Genomic DNA, 18,455 nt, shown 5'->3' on the forward strand with positions numbered 1-18,455 from the left:
CTTATTTAAAACTGGTTACACTGCCGGTGAGGTGATTCGAACGGTAGATCTTTCAGTTGGCAGGTCGAAATTCAGTCGGTTTAGCTAACAATTAACCGTTCCATGTTTTTCACACACACACACACACACACACACACACACACACACACATATACATATATATATATATATATATATATACTGCTGTATTTCACACTGTTTCTGTCCACCAAATTCACTCACTGGGTATTAGTCTGCCTTTGGCTCCAGTAAAAGACACTGCCTAAAGTGGGACTGAAACCCAAACCACGTCGTTACAAACCGAGCTCGTGTGTGTGTGTGTGTGTGTGTGTGTGTATGTGCGTGCGTGTGCATATCTCATATAAAATCCGTTCTGTCTGTCGGTGTGTGTGTCCTCTAGGATCTCAGGCATCCTCCATCCGATTGCGCTCAAATTTGATACGTAGATACTGACGGTATTATGGCGTGAAAAAATTACAAAAATCGATTCCAGGTGAGAATGTGATCAATAAAGCCGTTTTTGTCCTGCTTTTCTTCCGTCAACTGCACCTTCCTGCCAAGCTTACTGTTTAAACCACGTTTGTGTTCTCCCAGTCAACAGCCTTATCATTACTGGTACTTTAAACTCTTCGGTTGTATATTTGTGTAAATAAAATCGTTTTTCTTTGGAATTGAAAAAAAGTCTAGCTTTATTTCTTCTTTTGCTGGTGTCTCAAATTTAGGTTAAATCAGTGTTTCTCAAAGGGGAGGCCTATGGGACGGTCGAACAATTTGTTTTGAGAAAATTTGGTTTAAAATGTTTGACAATTCAGCACCGTCCATTGGACGAGGATGGGAGCATTTTGCTCGTAAACATATATACATATATGACTGTGCTTTGAGTTCAAGAGAGAATTCAACCCAGTCGCTAACAACGCGACAAGACTTTTGCGTGAAGAGAATTCTCGGTGTTTGTAAATATGTGGTTGAGTTGGTGTGTTGGTTGAACTGTCGATGCATACATCTAAGGGTATTCACTCTTTTCACTCTTTTACTTGTTTCAGTCATTTGACTGCGGCCATGCTGGTGCACCGCCTTTAGTCGAGCAACTCGACCCCGGGACTTATTCTTTGTAAGCCCAGTACTTATTCTATCGGTCTCTTTTGCCGAACCGCTAAGTGACGGGGATATAAACACACCAGTATCGGTAGTCAAGCAATGCTAGGGGACAAACACAGACACACAGACATACACGCACACACATATATATACATATATACGACGGGCTTCTTTCAGTTTCCGTCTACCAAATCCACTCACAAGGCTTTGGTCGGAACCCAAGGTGCCACGCAGTGGGACTGAACCCGCAACCATGTGGTTGGTAAGCAAGCTACTTACCACACAGCCACCCCTGCGCCTATGCATCTATTCGCCTAAAGAATCTCAGATAGAAAATCTTTGAAATATCTAACAAGTCTTCATTGTGCCACTAATAGAATGGATTTGGAGAATCCGCGTCAGTTTCTTTTACTTTCTCTCCGTGAAACCGAGGATTTCAAGGTTTCTGTGCAAATTCATTGGTACAAAATCTAATGCACCTATGATGATAAATACAAAAGAGCTGTAAGTTCCGCATTAATTCGCCATACATGTTCCCTTTTTCCTGGACTGTTAATTGTACATTCACATCCGCTGGGCAGCTGATCTCTACAACAGTGCATGACTTTTGTTCCAAGTCCTACAGAATAATATCAAGTCTTTTGTGGTTGCACCGAATTGATGCACGTACGTACGTACGTATGTATGTATGGATAGATGTATGTATGGATGTATGGATGTATGGATGGATGAGTGTATGCACGTATGTAAATGATTGTTTTTAACTGAACGCTAAATTTAATATATTGTTGAAATTTCTAAGGCAAACGTCGTCCTTATTAAGTTTCCCATCATAAGTGATTTAGTAATCGAATGTCTACTCTGCATAGATATATGTTCGTGCATTTATGTGTGTGTGTGTGAGAGAGAGAGCATGATTTTGGAGTGTATCTTTGTGTGTGTGTGTGTGTGTGTGTGTGTGTGCAGTTAACAACATATTTCTATGAAGGTTCGTATGTGTAAGAGTTGCTTTTTTGGGGATCTTTTCGGTTTGAACGGCAGTTTTTTCTAGCGGTGTCATATGAAATTGTCACCCATAATTATGACCCTAGTATCGATCAATTGCATTTCAATCTGTTTTAGGGTTAGGGTTAGGGGTGGGGGACGGGTATCTTTTTTTTCTTCACAAATGTAAATAAACCCAATCTGTTTCTTAAACGAGGGACATATTCATACGGCACAGAATACATTTTAACTCAATAGACGTCACTGATTGGTTGAAATTGCAGAAATTGAAGAAAAAAAACCAACAAATATCTTACAAACCATAAAACTTTCTCAATAAAGCCAAGAGAAAAAGATGTTTTATAAACACATTCTACCAGTATCCGAAGTTTAAAATTTTTTAGCTACCTAGAAATTATGTTAAAAACTGCCCTTCAAACCGAAAAGATCCTTTTTTTTAAATAAGTTTCTTTTTTCTTCTTTCTTTTTTTTTTGTTAATAATGATGAAATGAAAAACTATTTCATTCAATAATGTTTTCTGATGTTTGTATACACAACATATTACTCATAGTATGCGACCTGTAAGTGTGTGCTTGAATATGAGACGTTGTGGAGAGTGGAAGGGGGCCTCGAAGTAAGTGTCTTATTAAAAAAGAAAAAGAAACTATGGGAAAACTGTACATAAAGTGTATTCACCACTACTACCATCATCACTACTATCACCACCAGTTCCACTCTCATCCCCCTCTGCCCATTACTACGGCTTCTCCCTCCTGAAATCAAGGAAGCCACCGCCGCCAGCAAGGCGAAACGGATGTAGCAATAGTTGTGACAACACTTTCTTCTTACATTGTACTGAACAGTTTTATTTCACTACATCGGCAAACACACGCTTACATTCATTCTTTCTCAAGAATTTTTCTTTGATTTCATCATCAAACAGGTAGCCGGACGTTCTCTAGCAGATTTGGTCGGCATCGATTTAATTAACACTTAACAACCTGCCTCACATCTACAATGAGAAACACAAATACATAAGCTGTTGCATACACACACATACTCCATGTACACGAACAATACATACACGTTTATTGAAACAAATTGCAGAAAAAATCGTTAACCGCTTGAAGACAAATCAAATTTGGAGTAAACATTCACTTTGGAACACAACATTGATATGTCTTCCATTTTTTTTTAACCATTCATACTAAAATGTCATAAAAGACAATATCAACGTAGAATATACGTTATTATTACTATTGATAATTTTATTTTAATTGAAACATCACCATAATCCAAGTTGAAAATAAGCTCAACGATTAATGCGAGGATTATGTACAGAAAGTAACTGGATTACATACTAACTACAACTAGCAAGAGTGACATTTCTATTCAAACTGCATCGAATCATTTATAGCTGTTCAGACATTTTTTTTTTTTTATGACAGACACTCATAGAACAAGTTTTCGGTGAATCTAAATCTGCGACCCGGGTTCGATTCCCAACTTGGAGCTGTTTCACATATACCGCTAATATAATTTCAAAAAGTTAAGAATGCCACAACTTACCATTAACCCTTCTCTACAAATCTCCAGTTTTGTAATTCAGTATTGTGTACGTTTCATTCATGTCTTTTGAAGAAATCATTGAACGGTTACCGCTGAAAAACGCAGGAACGCCACAACTTAGAATAAGCATGTTGTATTAGGAAACCAGTATTATAATAATCGCATTTAACCTAATTCCATATAAGATGCTAATGTTGATACCAACTTCACACACAAAGTCAAGGAAGTTATTTTTCAAAAAAATCATAGATCATAATTTAGATTAATTCGCATTTATTTACTTTTACCATTCTCTTTCTTTCGCACTTCTTCCCACTTCTTCTCTAATTATTTCAGTTCTTTTTTCTTTCTTTTTATATCTTTTTATCTCTCAAACTCTTATTTCTTATTCCTCTATAATTTTTTTTTTATCTCACCATGTCTAGCAGCCCTTTTACTTCTCCCGAATTATTTCTGTACCAATTTTCCTTGTTTTCTTTCCCCTCCTAACCGACATGTATAACAAAATTGAAACCGTTTCTCAATACCTATTATCTTTAAATCTCACATATTTTACAACTTAATGTACAACAACACAATGTACTTTCTGCTACTCTCACTTCACTGAATCTTCACTGTTAATTTCTCTCATTTATGATCTGGAGATAAAATTCATTCACCTACCATGCAATTAATTCTTCACATACAGAATAATGTTAAAACAAATATATAAACACATCGCTTCTTAGAGGGTCAGAAGCTGATAACAATTGCACAATGGACCGATATAAAGATTATCATTATCGATTCAGGCCTTAGTCGGAATACATCCTTAATTGCTAAGTTTTTTATCTGATCTGGTGGGATTTTACTCGCTTGATATTTTTTCAAGACATGTCTTCTGTCACAGTTTTATCACCAAACCGTTGCCATGAAGGCAGTCGATGTTACAATATAAAAGAAATCTATCGAACTTGTTTCATAGTTTTCTTGTATTTTGTTGCGTGTTCTTCGACCAGAACACGGATTCCACATTCTCTTCATGACCATTGGAGAGGTAAGTTTATCTATCTTAATTATTTTTTTCGTTGTGCATAAAAATATAATTCAGTTTTCGTTATCTGTTATCCAGAGATTGATTGCTAACCGACATGATATCGTATCGAGCTGTGCTCTGGCCAAGTTCATTGATTCATTTCCTTGTCACCTGACTGTAATTAAGTGTCATGAATTGGAGTAGAATTCAGTTATAAATGGAGGCTACTTAAGGCAGTACGTAGTTTCGGGTTCTATGATTGATTGATTGATTCTAGATTGATTGATTCTATGGTATAAAATGTAAATTTTATTCTGGAAAAGAATGCTGTTGAATGGAAAGGGATATTCCTGTGAAACTGGTGTATACTTCCAACAGTCAGATGAACTGTGATATTTTGAATTGAGCAGCCTGTCCAAAACCAACTACAATATTGCTGGGGAATGTGAATTCAAGATTTACGAATTGGTAATCCGAAACTCAGTACTGATCATTTTGCGGATCTTTTCGGTTTGAACTGCAGTTTTTAACATAATTTCTAGGTAATTAAAAAATTTTAAACTTCGTATACTGGTAGAATGTGTTTATAAAACATCTTTTTCTCTTGCCTTTATTGAGAAAATTCTATAGTTTGTAAGATATTTGTTGTTTTTTTTCTTCAATTTCTGCAATTTCAACCAATCAGTGACGTCTATTGAGTTAAAAAGCATTCTGCGCCGTATGAATATGTTCCTCGTTTAAGAAACAGATTGGGTTTATTTACATTTGTGAAAAAAAAAGATAACCTTCCCCCACCCCTAACCCTAACTAACCCTAACCCTAAAAGAGATTGAAATGCAATAGATCGATACTAGGGTCATAATTATGGGTGACATTTTCATATGACACCGCTAGAAAAAACTGCCGTTCAAACCGAAAAGATCCCATTTTGCTTCTACAGAGAACAAGAAACTGTTTCTTCTTCAACCAAGACAGTGTGAGCTCTATCAGTGTCTAACCCTTTAGAATTCAGACGTAATGCTTATTTATACACACTGTTTTGAGTTAATCATGAATTATCTTATAGCTTCTAGATTTTGATGATGTGATTGTTTATTTTAAAAAACGATATTGCAGGGTAAGTGTGAGAGGCCAGATCTGGTCACTTTGAACATAAAATAGACAGAATATTTGGGCTGAATATGACCGGTTTAAAGGCGAAAAGGTATCCCGAATTCAAATGGGATAATAGAAAAACCTTGTTTTCATTTATTTCATTTCGTTTAGCTGTGAAAGTCGCGTGTGATATAAAATACAAAACTAGCTTATAAGGGAAGACATACATCACTTGGTCAAATAAATTAGCCAAAATCGGACCTATGACTAATTTATGAAAAACTAATTAGTGGCATGTTGTGTGTATTGTTTTATAACAAGGCCAATACATGTTTAAACATGGACATAAGCAATTCTGAGAAGGACAGTAAATGTAATCAGAATAGTAGACAAAGGATATATATATCACCAGATAATAAAGTGCATTCATAAAAGTGAGTTCACCTAAGACAGTTTCATACAACATTTTTTTTTTGTATGTATCCATTTGAAGAGGGCTATTGTTGTGGTTATTATTATTATTATTATTACTATTATTATTATTATTATTACTACTACTACTAGATAATTCCGCGAGGTCGACTTTACCTTTAATCCTTCCGGGGTCGATAAAATAAGTACCAGTTGAACCCTGGGGTCGATGTAATCGACTCATCTGCTTCCCCAAAATTGCCGCCCTTGTGGAAAAATTATTATTATTATTATTATTATTACAAGGGCAGTTAAGGCGACGAGCTGGCAGAACTGTCAGCACGCCAGGCAAAATATTTAGGATTTCGTCCGTCTGCACGTCCTGAGTTCAAGTTCCGCTGAGGTCGATTGTGACTTTCATTCTTTCAGGGTCGAATGAAATAAGAACCAGTTGAACACTGGAGGTGATGTAAACAACTTACCCTCTAAATTGCTGGCCTTGTGCCAAAATTTGAAATCAGTATTACAAGGGCAGTTAAGGCAATCAGTTGGAAGGATCTTTAGCAGACCGGACGAAATACTTAACGTCTTTCGTCTTTTTAGAGCGCTCCCCGTGAATTTCAGGTCTTGTGGTGGATAGGCAGAACCGTTAAAGAATCGATCAAAATGCGTTGCTGTATTTTTTTTGTAGCCTTTACGCTATGGGTTCAAATCCTACCCGAGGCTAGCTTTGCCTTTCATCCCTCCGCGGTCTATAAAATAAAGTTCCAGTCAATTATAGAAGTCGATAGTATCGACTAACTCTCCCTTCAAAATTGCTGGCCTTGTACCTAGATTAGAAATTATTATCAAACGGGCTTTGGATTGGCAGAACATGCAGAGTATTGGGAAAATGCCTTGCCGTATTTGTTTGGGCTCTTTCCTACCAAGGTCAGCTTTGTTTTTTCATCCTTCCTGAGTTGATAAAATAAACACTAATCAAATACTGGATTCCATGGTACCAAACTAAGACTCTTTCCCTCAAAATAGCTAGACTCGTGCCTAAATTAGAAGACATTATAATTTAATCAAGTTGGAGTGGCTGTGGTAAGTAGCTATAGGTGTGGGAGTGGCTGTGTGGTAAGTAGTTTGCTTACCAACCACATGATTCCGGGTTTTGGGCAAGTGTTTTCTACTATAGCCTCGGGCCTACCATAGCCTTGTGAGTGGATTTGGTAGACGGAAACTGAAAGAAGCCCGTCGTATGTATATATATATATATATATATATATATATATATGGGGGGGTCGGTGTTTGTAACCCCCAACATCGCTTGACAACAGATGGTGGTGTGTTTACGTCCCCGTAACTTAGCGGTTTGGGAAAAGAGGCCGATAGGATAAGTACTAGGCTTACAAAGAATAAGTCCTAGGGTCGATTTGTTCAACTAAATAGCGGTGCTCCAGCATGCCCACAGTCAAATGACTGAAACAAGTAAAAGAGTACCACTTGTGGAAGTGAGGGACGAGATCGAGATCGAGTGCTGGTAAATTCGCTGACAGATGGGGAAGTGTGATGAACATGGGCCCATTGTAACTACTCTGATGCACACATCAACATTTTCGTGAAAAGGGATAATCGATTAAATAGACCCCAGTATTTCTACCACAACCAACCAAATCTTGTAATAAAACAGAATACTCTTTTACTCTTGTTTCAGTTATGTGACTGTGGCCATGCTGGAGCAACGCTTTTAGTCTAATCTACCCCAGGATTTATTCTTTGTAAGCCTAGTACTTATTCTATCGGTCTCTTTTGCCGAACCGCTAAGTTACGGGGACGTAATCACACCAGCATCGGTTGTCAAGCGATGTTGGGGTGACAAACACAGACATACAAACATACACACACACACACACACACACACACACACACACACACACCACACACACACACATACACACACACACACATATATATATATATATTATATATATATATATACGACGGGCTTCTTTCAGTTTTCGCCTACTAGATCCACTCACAAGGCCTTGGTCGACCCGAGGTTATAGTAGTGGGACTGAACCCGGAACTATGTGGTTCGTAAGCAAGCTACTTACCACACAGTCACTCCTACGCCTATGTCAAGTAACTATAAAATATGTAGCGGATTACTGAGAGCATGTACCTGTAGATTGGAGAATGCATTTGAGAGGAGGCATTTGCCCTTGGTAGTCAGAATAATCCTAAACTTGTAGAGTTCCTTGGTTGGCTTTAAGTGGCTATCTCCATACTAGGACGCGTCATTACTTTCCTTATATATAATGTTTTATTTCACTCCTTCGACCAAACGTGCTGCCCATATGTATGAGCTGGCAGAACCGTTAGCATGCCGGACGAAATGCTTGGCGGTTTTTCTTCTAGGTTTACGCTCGAATTCCGTCATATTGAACTTCGCCTTTCATCCTTTCGGAGTCGATGAAATAAGTATTAGCTGCGCACTGCGGTCGATGTAATCGGTTAGTTCCCTCTTCCCCAAAATTATTATTATTATTATTATTATTCTAAAAGACCGTCGGATAGTTCTTAATTACCGATTATTCTTTACTTGAAAGCAGGCAATAACAAATTACCAAAGGTTTCAAGTAGTGCCTTCTCCTGTGACTCAAAGGGACAATACTCTCCTTAGAATGCGAGCTGTACTCAACAATGCTGTCTTCTGGATCACCTCGAACCTGACAGCAGTTCCAATATGCTTAATATGTTTTTCAAAGCTCTTGGAAACTACTCCTAATGCTCCAGTTACTAACGGTATCACCATTACTTACCTCATGCCCCACAACTTTGCAATCTCGTCTCGCAGTGACTGGTGTTTCTTCATCTTTTCTGTTTCTTTACATTTTACATTCGAATCGCCTGGTATTGCAACGTCTATTATACTTTATTATTATTATTATTATTATTCAGTAGTTTTATTTATATAGCGTGCTTTCACTTCACTACCGAGCGCAGCTCTGTGTGCCTTGGGTGTGTGCTGTGATTTGTTGTGAAGCTCCGATGGTTATTGTATGGAAAGTGTTCTGCGTAGGATGTGTGCAGTGCCTAGTAGTGCAATTTTCTGTATGTTATATGTGTTTGTAAGTCCTGGTGTTTTTGTTATGTATTTGTCTGAATATATTTTTATCATGCCTAATGCACCTACTATGATAGGAATTGTTTCTGTTTTCAGATTCCACATTTTAGTTACCTCTATTTCCAGGTCTTTGTATTTTGAGAGTTTCTCCATTTCTTTTAGAGACACGTTGTCATCAGCTATTATTATCATTATTATTATTATAATTATTATTATTATTATTATTATATTATTATTATTATCATCATTATTATTATTATTATTATTATTATTGTTGTTGCTGTTGTTATTGTTATCATTGAGTGAGAGAGCAGTACATGCCACCAGAGTGACACTGGGGTAAATATACGAAGCCCAGTATGCCCATCATGACTACCCGTCTGATAAGGGTACACCAGGCACATGCATCACAACCATATGTGCACAACATGGTGATCTCATATCAAGATAAACAACGCATGACCTTGCAGAAGGGGCCCAGTTAGAATTTTCTTTTGGTTGGGTAGCCCATCCCGCTCAAAAGGTCCCTGAATAAGGGTTGTTTAAGGTTGTTGAACGAAACACTCATGTTTCCATATGTGAATTATCCAAACCCTTATTATTATTATTATTATTATTATTATTATTATAATTATATGAAAACTCACAGCTTATTTAGCTGCGTATGATGGAAAGTGTCAGCTGTCCACAGCCAGCAGATTGAGGTGACACTTGTTTACTGGTCATGCTTCAAGAACCCTGCGAAGAATTCTTTATCATTGTTGTTGTTGTTGTTGTTAAGGATCGAGCTGATAGAGCCGTTAGCTAGTGGGATAAACTGTCACGCGTTATAAGGCGGTGAGCTGGCAGACACATTAGCGCGCCGGACGAAATGCTTAGCGGTATTTCGTCTGTCGTTACGTTCTGAGTTCAAATTCCGCCGAGGTCGACTTTGCCTTTCATCCTTTCGGGGTCGATTAAATAAGTACCGGTTACGAACTGGGGTCGATACAATCGACTTAATCCGTTTGTCTGTCCTTGTTTGTCCCTTCTGTGTTTAGCCCCTTGTGGGTAGTAAAGAAATAGGTATTTCTGCCTTAAGGCCCCACCTGCAAGGTCATGCGCTGTTTATCTTGATATGAGATCACCATGTCACGCACATATGGTTGTGATGCACGTGCATGGTGTACCCTTATCAGACGAGAGGTCATGATGCGTATACTGGGCTTCGTATATTTTACCCCAGGGTCACTTTGATGGCATGCACTGCTCTCTCAATCAATAATAATAATAATAATAATAATAATGATAATAATAATAAATTAGATAAGCCAAACAAATCGCCGCGAATTTTGAAAGGCTATTTTAATTGGATTTAAGTTTCTTTGTCTTATATATTGTTTTGTTTAGCTTGTAACTAGAGAATCTCTTCAAGGAGAAAATACTTGGATTTCATTTGTCTTTTTTCCTTTGCTGACAAGGCAAACACACATTTTTACGAACTGTGGCGGAAGGAATAATAGGAGGAAGGAGTTTTAAGACAAGCAGGAGACTAGTACGATGATAAAAACTACATCTTTCTCCATCTGTGAAGAGTAAACAGTAATAATAGTGGACAAGGATAGCATGAACAAAGCAACACAAATACAAACACCACAACCAATAAAAACAAAGACTGGATAAAAACTAACAAGGAAGCCTTTTCATAGTTGTACTAACTACTACAAATAGTCACAAAATCTCCCTCAAGTCACATACTACCATCTTAAAAGAAAGAGGAGCGTACTGGACAATGTATTTTTAGACATACAATACTACAAGACGGTCACAACTGGGTCGCTTTTGATTATAATTCTACTGTTAGAATTATTATAATTATTATAATTATTATAATTCTACTGTTTGATTATAATTCTGCTATTATCGTGGCTAAACAATAACAACAACAGTGATAACACCAAATGAAGTAAACAAAAAACATGTAAGTGGTAACATCAGAACGATCATTGACAAAAAATGGCGAGTAAATGTGGAGGGTTTCTCGTTGATCGACCTACTAGAAGTAGCGGTCAACCGTTTCTCAAACCTTAACCTATTGTACTATAAAAATGAACACATTGGATGATGTGGACCTAAGGTCAAAATACAACGATGTGTTGGACATGGCCGGAACATCTTTGATCATAGGCCTGACTTAGTGTTAAACAACAGTGACAAAACGCAGGCAGCTAGATCAGAGAAGTTAAACTCTTTCAGGACAGGTTACTTGCAACTGGATTGAAATTCAGCTCCAATAGTGATGATAACAAGTGAACGAGATCTTAAAACACAGTCTGACGTTATCACCTTGCTAAAGGAGGAAAGCGAACGGATATGATGGAGGACAGTTACATATCAGTGCAATAAGAGGAGGTCGACATTAATAATAATAATAAAAAAAAGAAACAACTATATAAATGAAGACTAACATTTGGTTTTTCAAATATAATATACTTCATCATATTATTCGACTCTGACACCATTCTATATGAAGCGAACGACAAATTTAGCTGGGGAAAATGAATATGACAAAATAAGGCAAATTTGCATCTTCAATTCTCCGGAATTACATTTGAAAAAGAATCATACATATCGATATCCATCTTTAGACATCAGAAAGATCAGAAATACAGCAAAAAAATTTTAATATTTAGGTCAAATGAAAGAGAACTATGGAAAATGGCACATGATATGAAATCGACGGAACTCGACTAAATCTAAAAATTCAGCATAAAATATTCTCTATGGCTTCTTCGCGATCTGTTAGAATGGCTCTCTTCCTGATATATTTACACACTATGCAGTTAAAGAAAAGAAATTACTGAAATTAGTCATTACTCATTTTACCCGAATTAGACATTATTTTGAAAATTGAAGATTATCAAATTAGACGTGTGTAGAAAAATAAATGGTCTTAGAATCCAACGGAGAAAAGAAAATTGTTTGTTAAGCAGCAAAATTATTCAGATAGTTTATTAGCAATCACAATTACACCCGGGTAAAAGATGAGAAGAATTTCGTAAAAAAAAAAACAGGAAATTGTCACCTATGTTTTAAACTCAGCATCAACAGCAACAACTATGTTGACCAACTTTTGTTCTCAATAATCATGGCAACAGTGCAAAATGACGGAATACTTACAATATAGTATTTTCAGACGAACAGAAAAAATTTTAAAGTCAAAACAGAAATTACTCATTTTGCCCCACACCCTTAGATACATCATCAGAAATCTTTGTTGAGATCACAATAACAATAGGTTATCTTGTTGTCACCGAACATAAATATGACTAATGATACGGCAAGGTCCAGGATATTTTAATCATATATGTACTCACTTTATTCATTTCCACAAAAAATTTAACGTCAGAGTGATGCAAATATCTAATGGGATGATATAAGAATAAATGGATAATAAACCACTTCACACAATTGGCTTTTGTTTGATGTACAAAATCTGCTGTATGTGTGGTGATAGTTGTGGTGGGGCAGCTGGTGTACAATAGCTCATTGCCACTTCATTATGTATAGGCAATGCATCGTACTAAGAACAGACCATTTTACTGCATAGAATTCCAAGAGGACAGTATCCTAACACGGTCCTGACAAACTCAAGATATAACATTGTTGAGAACCTAACGGCATTTGTTGAGAACAATCAATGTCATGGTGGTGAGTCGGCAGAATAGTTAGAGCGTGTGAAAAAGTGCTTTGCTGTATTTGTTCCGGCTCTTTATGTTCTGGGCTCAAACCCCGCCGTGGCCAACTTTGTCTCTCCTCTCTGCAGAGGTTGATAAAATAAAATACCATTGAAGTTCTGTGGTCGACGGTATCGTCTAAGCCTTCCCCCGCCTCGAAAATGTGGATTTTATGCCTAAATTAGACACCATTAATCGCAGGAGGAAATATTGCACGAAACTAAAAACCTGTAATCTAATATCGTACTCCATTGTAATCAATTTAGTTTAAAGGACGTGACGAAAGTGAAACTAGACGTTAAGACAGAAGATAAAGGGGAAAGAGTAAGGAGAAGCGACAGAAAACGTACCAAATGTAAGAAAGTGTAATAAATAAGAAAGAGATGGGGGAGAAAATGTAAGAAGAAAGATGTAAGAATGAAAAGGTGTAAGGCAGTAATTCTCGATGTTTTTAGCTCAACGTTCTTTCCATGAAGAACTCCACAAAAACACCAATATTTATTGTAATAAAATAAAATCTAATTTTGTGCAAAAGTTTACTATCCATATCATTTTATATTATTTTCTACTCTAGGCACAAGGCCTGAAATTCTGGGGAGGGGCAGGTCGATTAGATCGACTCCAGTACGCAACTGGTACTTAATTTATCGAGACCGAAAATATGAAAAGCAAAGTCGACCTCGGTGGAATTTGAACTCAGAACGTAAAGACAGACGAAATACCTATTTCTATATTTCCCACAAGGGGCTAAACATAGAGGGGACAAACAAGGACAGACATAGGTATTTAGTCGATTACATCGACCCCAATGCGTAACTGGTACTTTATTTATCGACCCCGAAAGGATAAATGGCAAAGTCGACCTCGGCGGAATTTGAACTCAGAACGTAACGGCAGACAAAATACCGCTAGGCATTTCGTCCGGCGTGCTAACGTTTCTGCCAGCTCGCCGCCTTAAACAGACGAAATACCTCTAAGCATTTCGCCCGGCGTGCTAACGTTTCTTATTTCTTTATTACTCACAAGGGGCTAAACATAGAGGGAACAAACAAGGACAGAAAGAGGGATTAAGTCGATTACATCGACCCCAGTGCGTAACTGGTACTTAATTTATCGACCCCGAAAGGATAAAAGGCAAAGTCGACCTCGGCGGAATTTGTACTCAGAACGTAGCGGCAGACGAAATACCTATTTCTTTACTACCCACAAGGGGCTAAACACAGAGAGGACAAACAAAGACAAACGGATTAAGTCGATTACATCGACTCCAGTGCGTAACTGGTACTTAATTTTATCGACCCCGAAAGGATGAAAGGCAAAGTCGACCTCGACGGAATTTGAACTCAGAACGTAACGGCAGACGAAATATGGCTACGCATTTCGCCCGGCGTGCTAACGTTTCTGACAGCTCCCCGCCTTCATATCTTTTTTATATTACCCATCACGTTTGTGACACTCGTTTTTATTTTTTTTTAGATATTTGATTGAAATAAGGACGTCGATAGAAATAACTACAAACGGTCAGGACTTATGTAATGACATTATACGCAACATTAGTCATGTTTCTGCCAGTGGATAACAAAATTTCCTACTCAAACTCTAATCATGATAAAGATGTTTTGATAATGTGTTTAAAATATAAGTATTGTTCCTGGCTTAAATACTTTCTCTATAACAAAAATTACGGCCTCTCTAAACACTCAACTCCCCAGCCCTATAGTGGCCACTTATGAGCTCACAACGCCCTAAATGATGGCGCTGATTAAGAACCACAAGAAAGAAATTACTATACAGCTTGAGGATATTTAAGGGGTTGGCGTTGTCCTTATTTTGCCCAGGGTTTTCTGCAATTGAGCAGACCAAACAACAAGAACATTCGGATTGTAATCCTCCAGTCTTTTCAGATAGTTAAGCACAGACTACATTTTCCAATACCAACTTTTTTTATAACGACAATGAGTGATTTAAGTGATATTTGACTGATTTTTCTAACTGGTTGATCGATGATACAGTGACCCCCTTATTTGCTATTGGGTTATCATAGTATGTTTTACTTCGGGACTATATACTAAATGGTGTATATATAAATGGGGATTCATGTTGCTTTGATACTCATTTTACGCCGTTTAATTCTCAAATGACTTTCTATCAGTACACGGAAGTCGTACGATCTCATCTTACTTCCTTTGTAGCTGGGATTCTGACAGGTTCAACTGCTCCTGGTCAGAATGAACCTGGGAACTGTAGCGGCTAAAAGTTAATTCCACATACATCAAAACCTAGGAACTCCTGAACTAAAGGGTAAAGACCCCCTTCGGTCATGAATGACCATGGAATTGCACCTAGAAAGTTACCCTCCTAGACACAAGTCCGGGCAAGGTTGTTTATGGAAGACCAGTAGTCGCCCATGCATACCAGCCTCCCCTCTCCACGCCACCAGTGTTATCCAAGGGAAAGATACAGCTTGGCACCAGTGACGTCGCAACTCATTTCTACAGCTGAGTGAACTGGAGCAACGTGAAATAAAGTGCCTTGCTCAAGAACACAACACGCAGCCCGGTCCAGGGTTCGAGCTCACAACCTCACGATCATAAGCTCGGCGCTCTAACCACTGAGCCATGTGCCTTCGAACTAGGACCTCAATATCAAATGCAGCATAATATCGTTTTCAAGACAAATTCTCTCTTAAAATATTGCGTATATTAACAAAATATTGTATGTGCTGAAACAAAATGCTTTATTTTAAAGAACGTTCTTTAACAGGATCTTGTGACGTCAGTACTATAAAGTGACCATATCAGGCAGATGTTTTACCTCTCAATTACGTAAGAATTAGGACTAAGTTATGACTTTTGTTTCTATATTTAGTACATCTCTTATTCCCTCTTTTCCTTTCTATTCCCCCACTCTGTACTTCTACAATCTTTCTTCCATATCACTCTCTCACCATGACTCTGTTTTGTATACATGTAGCCAATTATTTTAGAACATAAATTGACTGTTTGATTATTATCCTGGTTTCAAATGAAAATTTCTTCACTCAAGTGTTCAGATGTTCTCTTAAACAGCTTACACTACATCAAAGCAGAAACTAGCCAGAATTCTAAAATCACGTGTTTCATAACTCAAAAAGGTTTCGGGCAAAATGTCTAAATTGAAACTGGTAACAAAAACAAAAATAATAATCTCTTGAAAATAAAATGAATGACTTCTTGCAAGACCCAAACACGACTGGAATTGTTTCCCCGTACTTCCTGAAAATAAATAGAATATTGGTTTCAAACTTTGGCACAAGGCCAGCAATTTCGGGGGATGCGTTAAGTCGATTACTTTGACCCCAATATTCAACTGATACTTTTTTTATCGAGCCTGAAATGATGAAAGGCAATGTCGGCCTCGGCGGAATTTGAACACATAACATAAAAACGGTCAAAATACCCATTTCTTTACTTCCCACAAGGGACTAAACACAGAGAGGACAGACAAACGGATTAAGTCGATTATATCGACCCCAGTGCGTAACTGGTACTTTTTTAATCGACCCCGAAAGGATGAAAGGCAAAGTCGACCTCGGCGGAATTTGAACTACGAACGTAGCGGCAGACGAAATACCTATTTCTTTATTACCCACAAGGGGCTAAACATAGAGGGGACAAACAAGGACAGACAAAGGGATTAAGTCGATTATATCAACCCTAGTGCGTAACTGGTACTTATTTAATCGACCCCGAAAGGATGAAAGGCAAAGTCGACCTCGGCGGAATTTGAACTCAGAACGTAGCGACAGACGAAATAATGCTAACGTTTCTGTCAGCTCGCCGCTAAGCATTTCGTCTGGCGTGGTAAATAAGAAATTTTAATTAAAATCACTAAACGAGATTACTATTCTTGTCTAGTGTCGTTATTATTGTTTGGCCTTAGGTCATCCATGAATGAGCAGGTCTGTGATAAAAGACACCCTAATCGTGATCAGGTACCGGCGTGGCTGTGTGATAAGAAGTTTGCTTCAAAGCAACATGGTTCCGGGTTCAGTCCTACTGCGTGCGACATCAGGCATGTATTTTGTGCTCAGCCTCGAGCCGACTAAAGCTTTCTGAGTGGATTTGATGGACAGAGACAGAAAGAAACTCTCCGTGTGTGCGAGTGTGTGTATGTGTGTTATCGCTTGACAACCGGTGCTGGTGTATTTACGTCCCCGTAACTTAGTAGTTCGGCCAAAAAAGACTGATAGAATAAGTACCAGGCTTAGTACTGTTGGACTAAAATTCTTCAAGGCGGTGCCGTAGCAATGGCTTCATTCTAATGACTGAAACAAGTAAAAGATAAATGCTTCTTTTTTCTTTTGATCTGACATTGTGTATCAAAGACTACATTATCCAAAGTATCATTTTCTATTTCTAAGACGCCAGGGAAAGTGATATAAAGAAGATTTGGATTTCCAATAAGTCTAAAGACTCCATTGGGTCTTCCCACATGGTTCGTTGTCGTCAAGTGTTCCATACAGGTTCAAACCTTTTCCTTGTCCTGTGTAACACGAGTGATATAAATGTAATAAATGCGCCCTTTTAAAGCCTAGCCAGGCTCATAGGCCTGGTTTCCTGGTTTCAATGGCGTATGTGTTCTCCAGTCCATTCGCAGCGTTACTCATTTTTGTTAGCTGAGTGGACTGGATCAACGTGAAATAAAGTGTTTCGCACAAGAACACAATGCGTCGCCCGGTCCAAGAATCGAAACCACAATCTTACGATCATGATGTTGACACCCTAACCACTAAGCCACGCGCCTCCACAACACGAGTGATACATAGAACATATTTCCCTGGTTTCGATGCATCATCGTATATGATTCACATTCCCAGTTTTTTTCAGCCACCAGAGTAACTTGGGACTTATGAATGGAAAGCTTAAAGCGTATGAAACAAGGGCTAACTAAAAGTCTGAAAACAAACATTGGCGTTTAAGACAAACTAATAAAAATGATTTGGGTAGACAAAGGATTAAATTACTGATTTTTTTTTTTCTTTCACTTGTCTATTCATTCTTTAATTCTTTTGCTGTGACCATGCTTGGAAACTACCTGTAAGAATTTCAAAGATCAGATTAATGCCAGTGAATATTCCAACCTGTTTATATTCTATCGATATTAAGGCGGCGAGCTGACAGAAACGTTAGCACGCCGGGCGAAATGCTTATCGGCATTTCTCCTTCAATTCTACTCTACATCTCAATAACACGATGAGCTGGTAGAATCGTAACTGCGCTGGAGAAAATGCTTAACAGTAATTCTTCCGATTCTTTACGTTCTGAGTTCAATCCAACCGAGGTTAACTTTGCTTTTGGCCTTTTTTGGGGGTCGCTAAAATAAAACACTAGTCAAGTACTCGGGTTGATGGTATCGATTTAACCCTTGCTTCCACCTAAAATTGCAGACTTTGGGCCAAAATTAGAAAATATT

At 37.9% G+C, this 18,455-nt stretch overlaps 1 protein-coding gene across 6 annotated transcripts in view; it reads left to right on the forward strand.

The window, feature by feature from the left end:
* The first annotated feature begins 2,892 nt into the window (after positions 1-2,892).
* The window catches only part of LOC115211655, a 79,567-nt gene continuing 64,004 nt past the window's right edge, over positions 2,893-18,455 (forward strand). For 5 of the 6 annotated variants that reach the window (XR_004999388.1, XM_036503324.1, XM_036503322.1 and 2 more), the window contains exon 1: positions 2,893-4,688. Coding sequence is in view for 5 of the 6 variants with exons in the window: in XM_036503324.1 (XP_036359217.1) it covers positions 4,526-4,688 (163 nt within the window). In the remaining variant the exon portion in view is untranslated. The remainder of the gene's footprint in view (positions 4,689-18,455) is intronic. The other variant, XM_029780292.2, reaches the window with a different exon arrangement.

This window comes from Octopus sinensis, linkage group LG5 (genome assembly GCF_006345805.1).
Source record: "Octopus sinensis linkage group LG5, ASM634580v1, whole genome shotgun sequence".
In the NCBI taxonomy this organism is placed as follows: domain Eukaryota; kingdom Metazoa; phylum Mollusca; class Cephalopoda; order Octopoda; family Octopodidae; genus Octopus; species Octopus sinensis.